Genomic DNA, 18,459 nt, shown 5'->3' with positions numbered 1-18,459 from the left:
TTCTGAAATACTACCTGTACCACGTGCCACACCAGAAAAGCAGCAGGAGATTAAGGAGGCAAACAAATGGCTCCAGAGTTGGTGTAGAAAAGCAAGGTTTCGGTTCCTGGAGAACTTGGCCAACTTTGCTCTTGGGTACAGGTTCTACCATAGGGATAGGCTGTACCTCAATGGGGAGGGTACAGCTGTGCTGGGGGAGAAGATGGCTAGAAGGTTGGAGAAGTGTTTAAACTAGGGACTGGGGGGAAGGACAACTAGAGAGATAGACGGGACGATAAAGTAGACAGAGATTTGGGACTAAGTAATGGTAATGTGGGTGGGAGGGCTTAGTACAGTTAGAACTGGCAGAATAGTTGGTAGGCATACACTTAAAATAAATAACCTTCTGAACTGCATGGTGACTAATGCTAGACGTCTAACCAATAAAGTAGACAAACTGGAAGTAATAATGTCTGAGGAAAACTACAATACAGTGGGAATAACAGAGACCTGGTTGGATGAAAGCTGTGCCTGGGTGGTGAAATGCGTGGTTGCATGCTGTTCAGAAGGGATTGTAAAAATCAGAAAGGGGGACAGAATTGTCTTTATGTAAAATCCTGCTTAAAGAGCTCACTAGGGGAAGATACATGTGATATATACTGCCGATTATCCAGTTATTTTATAGCTTATCCCCTAGAATATTGTAGGTACTTACCAGTCATTGATGTTCAGCAGTTTATAGTTCCTTGAATCTGGCACCACTGTCTTTAGTGTACCAATGGTTTAATAGCCTAATCCATTGTGTCCAGTGGCCTAATGATATTTTCCGCAGAATTTCGGGATCATTGGCTGAGAAAACACATTTTTTTGCCCCTCCATGAATGAGAAAAAAAGTTGTTCATTGTGGGAAAGATCCTTTATTACCATTTTAATTTACATCAAACATTGAATTGAAATTTTGTATGAAAGGAAACCCCAATTTTTAATTCACTTGTGGAATCCGTATCCGACAACATGGCGTCCTTTGTAGTGAATAAAAGAAAGAGAAGGTAAGCGTCTCTTTGTCCTCTCTTTCCGAGTCTCCTACACATTTAATATACTTTTTGTCATAATTTGTAACCACTTACATAGAACTGAGCCTGATAATTAAAGAATTGACATATATTGCGCACACAACCCAAATAGAATTAATTTAATCACATCCACTACAGCCCTATATGGAGGCCATGGTTATATGAAGTCCATCTCCTGCTGGGTAACTGTCACCAGAGATATTTGGAGGTACCATATTGTGAAAATTAACCAATTTGTTGCTGGAGAGCTTGCAATTCACCAACATATCATTTTTGCTCCAGCAGCAAAGAGGATGACCTATCCAAGGTAGCGTAGACAGGTAATCGGAATCCACACTTGAGCTTGTGTCTGGTGTCTGCAAGTTCTTTTGACTTCCTTCAGTTGACTCAACACTTCCTATAATTGAAAGAATAGGAGGTATGTCAACGAAAGGCTACAGTGGTGTGTGACCCCTGTCCGCTGGCTCATGTTGCAATGCATTGTGTGTAACAGGAAGCTCCATCTGCACCCAATTCTCTTCCCGATGAATCTTTCTTAAACACATGTCTATATCTGTGGCTTCCCAAGTGAGCCCTTAGACAGTTTGAGGAGACCTCATGGGTGCCTGTCTAGTAAAGTTGATGCCCTGCTATTTTTCAGTAAGGGAGAGCTGTAGAATTCTTTCCAGCTCTTCCTCTTCCTGCTGTTTCAGCTTCTCCTCCTCCTCCAGCTCCTTGGCCGAGAGCTCCATGGCTATTCGCAGTTGCTCCTGATAAGTGCTGAATGTGTTGCTGGAGACAGTGTGTGGGGGGCTGCATCGCTGTGTGTGCTGGGGAGTCCTGCAAAAAGGTGCAGTAGCAAAAATTAAAACAATAAGGACATCTGTGGTAACAAAATTAAAGTTTATTATGGCATGCATATAAATTGCTCAATCCTAGATAGACCTTTGTGTTTCAAAAAAAGAGTAAAAAAAGCGTAATTTTAGGGTGTTCTTAAAGCCTCATAACATGAACAAACAAGAGCTTCATTCAGAACCTGAAAATTCAGGTGCAACTGTAGTTAAAGGTGTTTTCTGGGACTATACTACTGATGACCTAGCCTCAGGATAGGTCATCACTAGTTGATCGGTGAGGGTCTACCACTCGGGATTCCTGCCTTCATGTACTTATTTGTACAAAACATTTTGATTGCACTTAAAGGGGTTGTCCAGTTGTAAACAATTGATGGCTTACCATCGGGATAAGTCATCAATAGTAGATCGGTGGTGGACTGTTGCCCAGGACCCCTGTCGATCAGCTATTCGCTCGGCTGCTGTGCTTCTGCACTGAGCTGATTACTGCAGGAAGCAATGAGCTCCATTCTTACTGCAGTGACCATTCTTGGCACTGCAGATCAAGTTTCCATTGAAATGAATGGTCCTTGACCTTCAATACCAAAACTGGCCACTGCAGTGGGAACAGAGCTGCCTGCTTCCTACAGAAATCAGATCAGTGCATGAGTGCACTGGCATGCCAAACAGCTGATTAGCTGGGGGCCCAAGCAACTATTGATGATTTATACTGACAATAGGCCACCAATAGTTTATAATTGGATAACCCCATTAAATGTTTATTAAAGAAATTGCTTGATACTGGTTATTTCTAAAGTATTTTACAGAACTATTTTATATGTTTTATCATTTCAGATGGCTAATAATAAAGGAGTCACGCACATATTGTGAATAGGTGGCCTGCACAAATGTAATTTACAAACTTACTAATTCATCATAAGACCTGAAGATCAACTTTGTGCTGAATCTATGTCTTACAAACCTTTCTCCTTTCCGACCTTCATTTGACATTGGGTGTGTTCCTGGTTTGCTATTTGTAAGAGCCTCCCAAATCGTTACCTGTAAAAGTAGACGTAAAGAAATTATTAGATTTACATTCACTTTTCTTGTCAGTTAGGTATATATTTATGTTCACTGTCAGTAACGTCACTGTTTAATATTGTTAGGCTTTTCCGTCACCAATCAGCTGTATAGCCATGGAGTTAAATAACATTTGGATTGCCTGCTGCTACCACTATTTTGGAAGCTTAGACGTTTACGGAGTTCAATGGGAAATGTACATTGTAGGCTCCTAAATGTTACTGGGTGGAGGCTATAGGTAGCCAGAATTGTATTATTTAAAGAGGATCTGTCAGCTTGCCTACCCTATGTGGTTAGTAAATACTTATATTACCCATGAAATACCAATCCTGGGGCATATTATCTTGGAGGTCTGCGTTCCTTTGTTATTTCTACAGGAATTGTATGAATACAGTAAACTGACAATTGGGTGTTATTATTCCCCTTGTCAAAAGGGTGTGTCCTTAAATAAACGTCCAGGAGGAATAATACAGGAACACTGCAACACAGATTACCCAGAAAAGACGCTCCAGAATTGGCACTTCACTGGGAATACAAGTATTTACTAAACTGAAATGTCAGGAGAGCTGCCAGCTGTTCTTTAATGCTATGGCTATAGTGTGAAAACTGGCTGATGGTTGTGACTAGTGTTGAGCGAACCCAACCAATTAAACCCCGTTTTGGGTTCAACTTTGCTAAAAGTTTGGTTTGGAGTGAACCTGAACGGGTTTATCCTGGCCAAAAGGTGATTGTTATGAAACACGGGGAGAACATAACAAGCTCCATGCAGATGTTGTCCTTGCTCAAATTTGAGCCTAGGACCCAGCGCTGCAAGGCAACAGTGCTAACCGCTGAGCCACAGGACCTCTCCCTCCTTGAATCAAACTTTTCAAAAGTTTGCTTTACAGCATTTGTGACAAAACTGCAAACTTTCCCCTGTTTTTTGTGTGCTTTTCCTTTTGTGATCATTGTGCAACTTTATATCTGAACCTGAACTAATATTTTTCTGTCCTATGTAGACTGATAAATCTGAGCAATATTGCACACTGTAACTCTTGAATGAAGAGGAGGGAGTCATGGCCAGTTATTACCTGGTCATATTCACTACCAGCCTCTAGTAAACTCTGCTGAATCGCAAACTGAAGCAGGTCATCTTCTTCCTCTCGCATACTCTCACGGTAACTTCCCACCATGCTATAACCTCGAGGAGCTTCAAACAAAGATTGGTCCATCTCACAGCCACGTCCAGAATCTGCAAATTCACAAAGAAGAAGAATATACAGGTCAGTGAAGCAAAATAGAGGTTGAAATGATGCTAAGAAACCATCTAGAATACCTCATTCCTATTGCACTATTGCAACACAAAAACACTATTACAAAAGCAGCGGATCTTGTATGTGTATTCAGGCAAAGCAGTGAAGGTGGAGGCCTGGTGGCGCCATCTGAAATGCTTGTGGATCATGCTACCTCCCCATCTAGAATCCATGGGTGAGATGAGGCATGGCTAATGGGATTCTTCTCTCTAGTCACCCCAACCCAGGACCTCCTCTGCCCCCAGTGCTGAGATCTGACACATACTGTTGTGGTCCCTCTGTCCCGTCTCCCCCTGCTGTGGCGTCATACTTATAGAGCTGGTGCTGCTAACACTGCAGGAATCGCTGCTTGGGGAGGGGGCTTCGCTGCTGGGACTTTGGCGAAGGGATGACACTGGCTCATCACATCCATTCAGGTTTCCGAAAGTGATGCGTGCATTCAAAATGTGAAAAATGGGTATTTCTGGAAAATGAGAACACAACATAAGAGCACTGCATACCAATAGTTTTTATAGTGAAGTGCAATATTTGCATCTGTAATTAGCTAGAGTGAAATAACTGCAAAGACTGGAAACAACATATATGGACATGTTACTCTACTTCATTATTTTTAATCGACTATATCGTTAGTTACTGTTTTTAGTCCAACCCAGAAGAACATCCCATGAAAGCATGAAAAACTACTTCCAGCGCTGAATTGAAAGTGTACGGTAATATAGAACTCACCAATTTTGACAGGGAATCCTGGGGGTAGCCTGAGAGTGATAAAATCACGAAGTTTTGCAAAAAGTGCGTTGCTTATTGCCATGAGGTCAATTATTGGTGCCACCTGTTCTGACAAAGACAACGGGTGGTCTTCACACAACCAAAGTTTGGCTTTAAACCTGAGTGTGAAATGGAAAAAATATAAACTTATAGATATTGATGAAAGACAATCTATGACTTACATGCACGTCATTCATTTGACACCTGGACAGCCCCTTATACTTTGTTTCACAAAGCCATCCAGTTATCTGCGTATTAACATCAGTTTCTTTTAGCATAAATATATTTTATGGAGTCTGGAACCGGCACACGTCATGGGGCGGAGCTACGCGATGACGCGTACAAGGGGGCGGGGCCAAACGCCGATGCTGCCGAGCAGAGCCGAAGGGAGAAGACCGCACAGCGCAAGCGTGTCTAAAAAAGCAAGAAGACACCGAAATTAGACGGAACCATGGCGACGAGGACGCTAGCAACGGAGCAGGTAAGTGAATAACTTCTGTATGGCTCATATTTAATGCACGATGTATATTACAAAGTGCATTAATATGGCCATACAGAAGTGTATAACCCCACTTGATTTCGCGAGACAACCCCTTTAAGTGAAGTAAATGTGTATTAAATCCCCATTCATGTCTATGACCAGCCCTTGAACATTTGCTCACAGCTCCATAAGATCTCAGAGTTAGAAACCAAGTGGACACTTCACTATGAACAGCCACTTGAAATTCCTTCATTCTAGCTATCGTTTAGGAAATTTAGCTATGGTTTCATAGAAACATAGTGAATTGAAGGCAGTAAAAGACCACGTGGTCCATCTAGTTGCCCTTTATATTGTTTGCTTTTTATTTCTCTCGTAGATGTATGCTTATCCTGGGTAGCTTGACTTCATTTATTGTTGATTTTCCAACCACGTCTGCTGGAAGTTTGTACCAAGCATTTATTACTCATTCAGTAAAATAATATTTCCTGATGTTACTTCTGATCTTCCCCCAACTAATCCCTGATTATGCCCCCTTGTTCTTGTGTTTAGCTTCCTAATAAATACTTCCCACCCAAATTTTATTTATACCTGTAACATACATAAAGGTTTCCATCATGTCCCCCTCTGCCCTCTTTCCTCCTGTAACATATATAAAGGTTTCCATCGTGTCCTCCTCTCCCGTTTCCTCCTGTAACATATGTAGAGGTTTCCATCATGCCCCCCCTCTACCTTCCTGTAACATCTATAAAACTTTTCATCATGTCCCTCCTCTCCCTTATCTCCTCATATAACATATATAAAGGTTTACATCATGTCCTCCTCTCTCTTCTCTCCTCCTGTAACATATCTAAACGTTTCCATCATGTCCCTTCTCTCCCTTCACCCCTCCTATAACATATATAAAGGTTTCCATCATGTCCCCCCTCTCCCTTCCCTCCTCATATAACATATATAAAGGTTTCCATCATGTCCCCCTCTTCCCTCTTGTAACATATGTAAAGGTTTCCATCATGTCCCCCCTTTCCCTTCCTGTGATATATATACAAACAAGTTTCCATCATGTCTTCCCTCTCTCCCTTTTCTCCTCATATAACATATATAAAGGTTTCCATCATGTTCCCTCTCCCTTCTTTCCTCCTGTAACACATGTAAAGGTTTCCATCATGTCCCGCCTCTCCCTTCTCTCCTCCTGTAACATATATAAAGGTTTCCATCATGTTCCCTCTCCCTTCTTTCCTCCTGTAACACATGTAAAGGTTTCCATCATGTCCCTTCTCTCTCCCTTCTCTCCTCCTGTAACATATATAAAGGTTTCCATCATGTTCCCTCTCCCTTCTTTCCTCCTGTAACACATGTAAAGGTTTCCATTATGTCCCCCTCTGCCTTCTTTCCTCCAGTCTCCGAATTAAGTTCTTTAATCAATTAAGGACCAGGCACTGTAAATTTACGACACCTGGTCCTGGGCTTAAAGCACCGCCAATAGTTAAAATTACTGTTAGTGACAGCTGATAACCCGGAGGAGAAGGCAGGAGGGGTGTTTATAACCATTTCTGCCTTTTGCTCAATGAGCACTGCGTACTCCAAAAGTGAAAGTAAAGTGTAACTTACACTATGGGGGTCATATGACCCTGTCCAGCTCTGCTAGTGACTAATGTCACTACAGGCGTTGTTTTCCCCTGTAACTGGGGCTGCTATGGATGCTATGAAAGTGTCAAATAAAAAAAAACAAAAAAACATGTAAATGTCACCCAGGAGGTCTTATATGACGTCATGGGGGACATAGATAGTAAAAAACATAATCCTATACATAAGTAAAACAAAATTCCAGAAGAAAACAAAAATACATACAAAAAAAAGTAAATAACCCAAAACCGATGCCAACCAAAAATATCGCTATAAGCGCCCTGTAAACCAAAACCATACATATTATATATCAAAACGTCTGAAACAAAATCAGTAATCCGTTGCCATACTTTATTTTAGTGTAAATATACTAATTAAAAAAAATAACTAGAAATGTTAAAAAAAAATCATTTTTTTTTAGCTTTTTACCCCCAATAAAACTAAAAAGAACGGAAAAATAAATCTGTGAAAAAGATATTTAAAAAATAGTCCTATATGTCACAGAAAAAAACCCACCAAAAATAATTTTGATAGCTAAAGGAAAAAAAAATAGGGTAGTAAAACCATCACATGGGTAAAGTCCCTAAAAAGTGTCTGGTCCTTAAAGTACAAAACAGCTTGGTCCTTAAGGGGTTAAATCTTTTTTGATAAGTTTGTTCTTGAGATCTCCCACCATTTTTGTCGCCTGTCTTTGGGCTCATTCTATTTTATCTATGTCTTTCTGTAGATGAGGTCTCCAGAACTGAGCACAGTATTCTAGATGTGGTCTCAGCAGAGCTCTGTACAGCGGGATCACAATCCCCTCTTTCTACTGGTTATACCTCTATCTGTGCAGCCGGACATCCTACTTGTTTTCCATCTGCCTGACCACACTATTGACTTCTTTTGAAACTGTCATAAATCAGAACCATTGAGTCCTAATTCTATAGTGTAACATTAAGAATATTTATGTTAGACTTTACTTACTTCTGAGTTTTGGTAGTAAGTTCCATGGGTCTCCCCATATCCCGTTGTCCCAATTCAAAATTGGGGTCAAAGTATTCATCCGGAGTGATGGCTGTTGGGTTAGTCTGGCTAAAAGTCTGGGTGATTAATGTCTGTTAAAACGAAAACAGAAAAGCAAATGTTGAACTAATCAACAGCTTTAACACCTAATAGCATTAGTTTTCAATATACATCGTAGTGTATCGAGTATGCATAAAACCCACCGCTTTATGCTAATTTAAGGGGGTTTTCCAATAACCGGACATCATTGCTGCAATGGATCCAACTGTCTTAAAATTACGAACGGAGCAGTTCTTACCTGTCCTCTGCCACAGGGATCCAGTGCTGTTGCCCCACCGTCTTCCTGGTGATGGTTGTGGAAGCTGTAGTCAGCGGTAGTGATCTTCCCGCTGCAGTCAATCACAAGCTGCAAAGTCACAGCCTATTCTCTGGGCATCAGCACTCACATCCTGGGTGCCATGCAGAGGACGGGTAAATACTGTTCTGTTCGTTATTTTAAGACAGCTGCAGCTATTGCAGCAATATTGTCCAGTAACTGGACAACCCCTTTAAGGGATTATTTACAATATTAGTGATTGATATGAATAAAGGAATGTGTTGACCTCAAGCCGGAGGGAAAACATTCTTGATTTCTGCTATGTAGTCCCCTCTCCCTAACATGTACGGCCTCCGACACCGACCCACCATCGCCTCTGTTTGCAGTGGTGTCGTGAACGATAAAACTGGACGCTACGGAGTGGAACCAGGTGATCTTCAGCGACAAATCTAGGTTTAATCTGGGCACGGATGACGGCCGTGTTCTTGTCTGGAGACCTCGTAGTGAGCACCTCAATCCTGCCTTTGCTGTGGAACGACACACTGCCCCCACTTCTGGTGTGATGGTCTGGGGGGCTATAGCATACAATAGTCGGTCAATCCTAGTAGTGGTACAATGACAGCTTAGTGATATGTTCAGGACATCCTGCAGCTATATGTGTTCCTCTCATGGCGGCTTCCAAGAGGCATCCAGCAGGATAATACTCGGCCGCACACACAAGGGGTCACAGGAGCCTCCACAACATTACCACACTTCCGTGGCTGCCCCGTCACCAGATTTATCGCCAATACATACTGCATGAGACTATCTGGGACACCAACTTCGACAGCCTACAAGTTTGCACAATCTAGAGGGTCAGTTACAGCAAATGTAGCCTGATATGCCGCAGGATACCATACGAAATGTGTATGCCCCTATGCCTGCCCATATAACATCTTGTAACCAAGATAGAGGTGGCCCAACAGAGAACTAGAGCCTACATGCCTGCCTGTATCATATCTTGTATCCAAGCTAGAGGTGGTACAACAGGGTACTAGAGCCTCCATGCCTGCCCATATCACATCTTGTATCCAAGCTAGAGGCGGTACAACAGGGTACTAGAGCCTCCATGCCTGCCCATATCACATCTTGTATCTAAGCTAGAGGCAGTACAACAGGGTACTAGAGCCTCCATGCCCACCCCTATCACATCTTTTATCCAAGCTACAGGCGGTGCACCAGTGTACTCGAACCTCCATGCCCACCTGTATCACATCTTGTATCCAAGCTACAGGCAGGACAACAGGGTACTAAAACCTCCACGCCCACCCCTATCACATCTTGTATCTAAGCTTCAGGCGGTACAACAGGATACTAGAGCCTCCATGCCCGCCTGTATCACATTTTGTATCCAACCTACAGGCGGTACAACAGGGTACTAGAGCCTCCATGCCCGCCTGTATCACATCTTGTATCCAAGCTAGAGGCGGTACAACAGGGTACTAGAGCCTCCATGCCAACCCGTATCACATCTTGTATCCAAGCTAGAGGCGGTACAACAGGGTACTAGAGCCTCTATGCCGGCCTGTATCACATCTTGTATCCAAGCTACAGGCAGTACAACAGGGTACTAGAGCCTCCCTTCAAATGTTAATTTTTCTGCAATAGATTCTCCTCTTGCTCTGATATTGTAATCACTTATATTAATGTTACAATCACACAGAAAGGTTCCCTTCAATTCCGACAACTCCTCCTCGGTGTTTGATTTTTTTCTCAGCAATCAGTGTGTGAGTACAATTATATATATATAATATACACACACATATAATAACACGTACATGTGTCTATCATGGCTCCCTCTACTTGCTCTTTGCGAATGAATACAATCTCCGGCATTGCTTTATCATTGAGCTGTTGTGTCCTGGCGTCTCAGTTTCCCGAGACAGAAAGCGTATTGATGGAAGCATATGTTTATGAAAATAAGAAGAGTAATGGTACGAGTGAGCAGCAATCTGACAGATGTCTGAGGTGATGCCTAATCTTTCTATTCTGTGACTTAAGCGTGAGCAGTGACAGCTATATCGGCAAACAAATACATTTGCACCATGAAGTCATTTATATTTCTTCCTATACAAATAAATACTTTTAGACGTGATTCTTCATAGGACTTTGTCAGCCGTACGGTACGCTGGCACCGGATCAGCTGATGCCAGTGGAGGTTTGCCAGGCATCTCTACAATTAAATCACTGAATGCATTATGAAAAGCAAATTGTGTTTCAATTTGGGGGAAGGAGTACCATGATGTGTTAATCAAAGCCAAGGGAGGCAAATGACGGCTAATGGATCGTCTGCTGGTAACTGAAGGATCTGTCTATTTAGAAAGACAGCGTACAATGTGATCAAGAATTTACAGATCAGTATGCGTTTTACTCTAACATCATAGATCAGTGTATATAAGGCATACATTCCCAAGGCACCAAGCCACATTTTATTGGTCAAAATCACTGCCTTTCTTAGGCACTGTTCACACTACCATTATGACCTCCATTCTTAACTCTTTGCTATCCAAATTTGGATTCAGGGTCTCCTAGGGGGTTTTCTCTTTCCACCATTTTACAATGGCGCCATCTGCTGGCCAGAGTCAGTACTGCGGTATGGGGCATGCTGGAGAGGCCCACGACAACAGAGTGACCATTAATATACAGTAAGAATACCCTGCCGGACGTCTTCTGACATCGGAGCTGTACAGCCTTCAATCAGAATGTCTTCAGACGTCAGACAGTGGATTGGAAAGGGTTAATAAAGTTTTGGTATCTTGGACAAACATGGCCTCCAACAGCTCCCAATCAAACTCGACAAATCCTACTGAACTGTATAATGGAGTCGAGAAACCTTTGTTCACATTTGCACTGTGTCCCATTCTGTTGGAGGTCCAGTGATCTTGAGAGTAAGAATAGAGCTGCAGTCAAGAACACAAGAACCTCGACAGAACTCAGTACAAATGTGAACAGAGCCTGATCTGATACTATTAGAGATGAGCGAGCACGCTCGTTTAAGGCTGATGCTTGAGCGAGCATCGGTCTTCTCGAGTAACTGATTACTTGTCTGAGCAAATGCGGGGGGAGGGGGAGAGGAGAGTGAGATAGATCTCTTTCTCTTTTCCTCCCGCTCACCCCCGCCGCCATCCCGCATTTGCTTGGACGAGTAATCTGATTACTCGAGAAGACCGATGCTCGCTTAAGCATCAGCCTTAAACGAGCGTGCTCGCTCATCTCTAGATATTATGCTTGAGTAGTCTCAGGAGCAGTATCAGGAAAAAAAGTAATGACTGGAGAGTGACAGAGTAAGTCCACACACTGCAGTTGTGCTACAGAATTTCAGCTGTGGGTTTCACGCCGAAATTTCGCAGCAATATACAGTACAATGTACGTAAATGGGGTTTTAACAACCCCAATTCACTTACAGCTGAAAATTCCACATTGGAAAATAGTCATGCTGTGCATCTTGAAATCCCCAGTATGCCCGATTTGTTTGGGAAATTTGTTGGATTTTCACTGAGGAATTAATTTATTGCAATGCAGTAAGTGAAATCCACAGTGAAAATCTTCACCAAAATCATATTTTGGAGTAGATTTTCACTGCTATGTGTGCCCATAGACTTACAGCACTTTAACACAAGATGAGGACAAAAAAGTTTGGGATGCCCCAATCTCTAGAATTTATACATTCTGTTACTGAATAGTACACTCGTTTGAAGAGGCAGTGTGACATGCATTGGTTTCCCAGGATGCAGAAGCTGGGCCGAAGTTTCAGGTTATTAATCTTTGAGACCTTTTTTGGACAGCCAAATAATGGAATTGCAGTCAATCACAGGTCTCAGTGTTCGAACCACACAACCATACTATTAGATCAGGCGGTCTGTGGAGCACCATAGTTGTGAACCACACAATGTATTGACACACGGGGATCACTCAACATTTTAAAGCCAGACTGGGGCACGGGTGTCATGTCCTTTCAGGATTGTTGGCGAAACTGACAAACGGATACAGAGGTTGAGTACAGGGGATTACAGGGATGCAAAGGATGAGAAATTATATAACAGATAGTAGTAGTATTGGAAACTAGACCTATATCTGCCCTATCTGGATCTATGAAGCAGAGCACTCACCCTGAAAAGAGCAACCCCACAACTGGAATCTAGCTAAATTCGCTAACCATCCCTCGATGTAATATGTAGAGGAGGGGAGAGATAGGAAAACGGTGAGACAGAAAAGACTAGTAAACAAACCAAGGACAGGGTAACAAAAATAGTTCCTGAGACGAATTGAAAATAGAAGTTCGAAGCCCCAAATTCAAAAACAGAAGGCACTCAGTAGGACTTTGAAGCTCAAAGGCAAAGTTGCACCTAAACACAGAGCAGGAACCAGTATACAGATGTATAGCACAAGTATAACTATAGCCCCACTTAGATCTAAATACAAGAGGAGCTGGAATAAATACCCTAAACAAGTTACTAATAGGCTGGCTGGAACGATAGACATCTCAGCCAGCCAATCAGCTCAGAGACAGAAGGGACATGTTTCTCCCTCAGTATATAGCGCAGAATGACATCATGCATGTGCCGGCAGGTGCATCACGTGGTCCGGTGATGTCACACTGGTTTTGTGCCTGCACTTGGAACCCATCTGTGCTAGTGGTGCGATGACACCGGGTATCAGTAGTTTGTGTGGTTCACCTATAAGGTGCAGAACAACCATCCTGATAGTATAGGCGTCAGTAATAGGCTGTAAGGCTACGTGGTGCACTACATGTATCTGTGTGACTGGAAGCCTTATCTATGTGCAAGTATAATACTAAGCACCCCCCTCAAATATGTGGTGGGTGTGTGAGTGGGTGTTGATCATTATGTTGCTATCTCCTCCATATAGCAATTTGCCTATTTGCTTGCTGTTGGGAAGTGGTGTTTGTACTGGCCCTTGTACCTCTGTATTAGTATATCAGTAAGTATGGCCGGCCACTACGATTTTTGATTAGCTCTGATCCAGTTTCCAGTGATTTGTTCCCCTGTATACTTAGTAGCAGCGTCTCTATCTTCATCTAGAGGTAATTTTCAGTCTTCAGGATACAATTATTGATAACCGTCAGAGAGAAGGCTGCTAGGAGCGCATTCTGTCACACCGGGTATTGATTTGTGGTAAATCCTTATTTCACAAGAGACATCTAATACAATCCTTCTAAGTACAGTCACACAGCGGAGGCGACTGCTATCAAGGCTCCAGCAATCACACAATAATACTCACCCCATTGTTTGGTCCTACGTGCTGCTCCGCTATCCCCAGGAATGACTGCAAAGGCGTTTTACTACCTGGAAGGAAAATTGAGATGTAACACCAAAATTGGGGATGGACCTGACTATTACCTTACCCACGACTGTGTCTAAAATATAGTCTTTCTCATTTCCCATACAAAGCATCATTATTACCTCTAAGGAATTCTAAGGATTATCACTGTATTCTAAATTCTCTGTTGCCAAGGGGTAAACCAACAGATCAGTTCATACCCCGAAGAATGATTGAATGGTAGATGTGCCAGCTTGTCATTATCACCTATTAGAGCCCGTTTATACCAAAAAAGTATCCTTTGAACAAGAAAATAACGTAATCGGTAGTTCGTTCGCGCTGGCAGCCCGTTTATACAGGCAGATACATCGCTGGGTCGTTCATACGAGGAATCGTTCCGTCATTCACATTCACTGTACAAGTGAATGAGTAAGACTGAATGAGCACTATTGACCGAACGATAAGTGAACAAGCCAACGATGTTTTTTATATCTGCATAAAATGAACGACGGACAAAAAGTGGACGATTATTGTTCGTCGATTAGTCGCTGGCGTGTGTTTAGACTTTCGCTTGTTTGAATGATCTAGTTCTGTCTATATCCAGAATCATTCCCTGTAAAAAAAATTTAAAAAAGCCTTTCCAGCAGCTATTCTCCCTGGTACTGGCAAAGGTAACCGAGGGGCTACCAGGATGGGTTTTTTAATTTCTTCGTCTGGAGAATACCAATGTAGTGTTAGCGAGGCTACACAGCTGCGAGAAAATCGTGCGATCCCAGAGTGAAAGAAAACGCAGAATTATGAAACCAATGATTTTCAATGGTTTCATTCCCGTTTGCAATGTTTTCACTCCTGCGGTGTGGCGTTAAAAAAAAAAAAAAAAAAAAAAAAATTGCAGCATGTTCTATCTTTTTTTTTTTTTTTAATCTCCTATGTCTCCCTATGGAGCCTCCTTTTTATCGCATCGCAAAGCACAAGCTTGCGATTTTCATGCGATGCGTTTTTAAATGCTAGAAACTCCTATTGTCTATTGCGAGAAAATCGCAAGCGGCAGCGATGTTTTGGCAAGAAAAAGCATCGCTGGCGCTCAGATATCTAATGAGCAAAAATCGCAACCGCCAGTCTGAAGGAGCCCTTATGGTGATAGTGGGGGGGGGGGGGGGGAGTCTAATGGGCACTTACTCCTTTCCCATCTCCCACCTATTGGATAAGACTTGTTGTCCCAACAGATTTCTAATCTTTCTAGGCAAAGAGGATTTCATTATTAACCCTTTTGGGACCCACAAATTAGTAAGTCCATTATATTTCACTTTTCCACCATACAATATTCCTCCCCTCTGTTTCCTTCCTGTTGTGTGCACTTCTTGCAGCTTTATCATACATTTTATACATACTTTGTGGAATCTTTATTGTGAAAATCAATATTTGAAGCCGCTTTTTTGTGTCCTTTTTGACAAATATTATTTTACATTATGATTTTATATATGTATACATATTTTTATATACTCTTCCTTTTATCATATGTTTTTGTCATTTTTGCTGTATAGCCTTTTTGCTATATAGTCTTTTACTATACTTATGGCCATTTTTTTTAGACTGATTTTTAATACTTTCATTCATATTTTTTTCTATCTATTATTTTCTACATATACTAATGCGCTGAATATATATAACTACATTTAACTTGCATGTGTTTATATAACATATACCGTATATTCCGGCGTTTAAGACGACCTTTTTAACCCCGAAAAATCTGCTTTGCAGTCGGGGGTCGTCTTATACGCCGGGTATACAGTTGTCTGAAAAAAAAAGAGAATAATCACCTCCCGCAGCGCTGCTGCAGGCCGTCTCTCCCCCGTGCACGCCGGTAGAGCATTGACTTCTGCAAGCGGGGCTTGAAATCCCCGCCTCCAGAAAGCTAATGCTCTGATTGGCTAACTCAGGCGGCCTCAGCCAATGAAAGCTGGCGCTGCGATTAGCTAACGCAGTGCCAGTAGAGATGAGCAAACATACTCGTTAAGGCGATTTACTCGAGAGAGCATTGCCTTTTTCGAGTACCTGCTGGCTCGTCCCTGAAGATTCAGGGGGTGGCTGCGGGGGGCAGGGTGGAGAGTGAGAGAGATCCCTCTCTCTCCCTCCTGATTCCCTCCGCAACCCCCTGCTCAACCCCGCAGCCCCCCCGAATCTTCAGGGACGAGCCAGCAGGTACTCAAAAAAGGCGATGCTCTCTCTCGTAAATCGCCTTAACGAGTATGCTCGCTCATCTCTAAATGCCAGCTTTCATTGGCTGACGCCGTCTGAGTTAGCCAATCAGAGCATTAGCTTTCTGGAGGCGGGGCATTCAAGCCCCGCTTGCAAAAAGCAATGCTCTGCCAGTGTGCACGGGGGGAGCAAGAGCCTGCAGCAACGCCGCTGGAGTGGAGTATTCATTTGTTTCCCCCACACTGTATTTTCGGCATATAAGACGAAAAGTCGGGGGTCGTCTTATACGCTGCGCCGTCTTATATGCCGGAATATACGGTACATATATGTCCTTTGATTTTTTTTCCTTTTTACTCTCTCACCCTCCATCTCACTCTGCCTTTCAATATGTACTATACAGCTTGCATATTTTAAACACCAGCTGAACTGATGAAGGGGTTATCCCGAAACGCGTCTTCATATGCTGATCACATATTTTATTAAATGAAAGCTGAAGTTTTCCATACCTTTGGTCACTTCCTACATGCTTTAAGTGGAGTGCCTCCTCCACTGTCAGCTTTTAGTACTATTCTCTCAATTTTTGTAAGATAGGGATATTCTTAGGGTGGTTAACGTCTGCGTTGGCACCTCCGGTTGGAGGTTCCACTGCAGATCCGGCTCAAAATACTGGAAGAAAAAGTGCTGCGTAGTTTCATTTTGTGTCCATCCCCCATAGAGTACAATGTAAAGAAAAATGGAATAGTCCATTAGATCGTGCTAGATCGAGTCAAACAAAAAAATAAATCCCATTGAAATTAATGGGGACCTTACTGGATTTTTTTTCTCCAGTTTTTCTGCTCTTAGGACAGAACAAAAAAACTAAAGCAAAATGCTGATGTGAACGCAGCCTTAGGCCTTAGTCAGACGGGCGATTTTTCGCGCGATTTGCGGATCGCATGACGGATGCGCATCCGCAAATCGCGTGACCGATGCACGCAAGTCGCCCGCAAATCGCCCGAAAATCTGCTCCTAGCCGCGTTTCATTAGAAACGGGCCGGAGCTGTCCAGCACATTGCATTCAATGGAGACGGCAATACAGCCGTCTCCATTGAAAGCAATGCGCTGCGGGCGAGCCCGGGATGAATTGTCGGTAAGGGCTTAAATATATAAGCCCTTACCTGCAATTCATCCTAAAATGTGTAAAAATAAAAAAAAATTGTATACTCACTTTCTGCCGGCAGCCGGAGCTCCGCGCGGCCGTCCTGCAGTGGGTGTGAAGGGGGTGTGAGTCAGACCTGCCCCCTGATTGGCTCAGCGCTGAGCCAATCAGAGGCATGCCTCACTCACACCCATTCATGAATGGATGTGAGTCAGACCTGCCCCTGATTGGCTCAGCGCTGAGAGGCAGCAGTCTCACCCATTCATGAATTCATGAATGGGTGTGTGAGTGTTTTTAGCCTCTGATTGGTCAGGGCTGTGACCAATCAGAGGCAGATCATTCAGCAGGCGGGGATTTTAAAGCCCCGCCGGCTGAATAGTGCCGAGAAGCAGTTCAGGAGAACTGACAGCGGCCGCGGCTGGACTCCGGCTGCAGCGGAAAGGTGAGTATACAATTTTTTTTTATTTTAACACATTTTAGGATGAATTGCCGGGAAGGGCTTATATATTTAACCCCTTCCCGACAATTCACCCCGCGCACGCCGGCAGCCCATTGCTTTCAATGGAGCGGCTGTATTGCCGCTCCATTGAATTCAATGGGCAAACATCGTTCTTCTCTGCCACAGCTGTTACAGCTGTGGCAGAGAAGAAGGATTTGTCTTCTATATGCTCTCAATGGGGTCGGCGCTGCTGCCGCCGGCCCCATTGAGCGCATATACAGAAGAGAACAGGAATCGCAGATCGCAGATAGGTGCGATCTGCGATTTTTTGTTCTATAATTTATCGGACGAGCGCATAAAAAGTGCTCATGTGTCCGATACCATTGCAAAGCAATGGTTTTAAAAAATCGCCGGACGCATGCGCATGCGCAAATCGCGGCTAAAAACGCCCGTCTGACTAAGGCCTTAGATTTGCATGCATCAATTTCTTATCTTCTTATATAGCAGAAATTACTCAACCACACATTACAGTTTTGGTATAATCTTTGCTAGGTTTAATATAACCTTTGATTTATATTTATAACCTCTTGATTTTCCTGTGTCACCCGCAGCGCAGCTGTTCTGCAATTTTTAGCCACAGTCGCACAATAGAAGGAAGTATGGTGACCGGCTAAGGCCACTCGGTTGGGAATTTCTGAAAGTTGGTTATATAAAGAAAACGTCCCATCCGAGGACAACCAGAGCCGCTCACAACAATAAGTCCTAATATCACGGTATTAGTAAAGAGAATTGTCACTCATCTGGTCATCTGGGTGGACAAGCTACTAAAATGATGGCAATGTGTTCATTTTGGACTTTTACAGCCTGAGTCTATAGAAGTAATCCGTATCTAAAGCGTTTCCATATATGAAGGCTTGATGACAAAGTCTTGGATCAATTTT

General features: G+C 42.9%; 1 protein-coding gene across 1 annotated transcript in view; it reads right to left on the bottom strand.

The window, feature by feature from the left end:
* Nucleotides 1-873: 873 nt before the first annotated feature.
* The window catches only part of ANKRD13B (ankyrin repeat domain 13B), a 170,144-nt gene continuing 152,558 nt past the window's right edge, over nt 874-18,459 (bottom strand). Inside the window, exons 9-15 of the mRNA XM_066599585.1 lie at nt 13,704-13,768; nt 8,069-8,199; nt 4,960-5,117; nt 4,544-4,696; nt 4,012-4,172; nt 2,844-2,920; nt 874-1,871 (exon numbers count right to left, since the gene is read on the bottom strand). Of these exons, the coding sequence (XP_066455682.1) occupies nt 1,682-1,871; nt 2,844-2,920; nt 4,012-4,172; nt 4,544-4,696; nt 4,960-5,117; nt 8,069-8,199; nt 13,704-13,768 (935 nt within the window). The 3' untranslated portion in view covers nt 874-1,681. The remainder of the gene's footprint in view (nt 1,872-2,843; nt 2,921-4,011; nt 4,173-4,543; nt 4,697-4,959; nt 5,118-8,068; nt 8,200-13,703; nt 13,769-18,459) is intronic.

The sequence above is a fragment of the Eleutherodactylus coqui genome, chromosome 4 (genome assembly GCF_035609145.1).
Source record: "Eleutherodactylus coqui strain aEleCoq1 chromosome 4, aEleCoq1.hap1, whole genome shotgun sequence".
NCBI lineage: Eukaryota > Metazoa > Chordata > Amphibia > Anura > Eleutherodactylidae > Eleutherodactylus > Eleutherodactylus coqui.
Note: the sequence above shows the minus strand (reverse complement) of the source record. Positions and strands in the feature narration are given on the sequence as shown.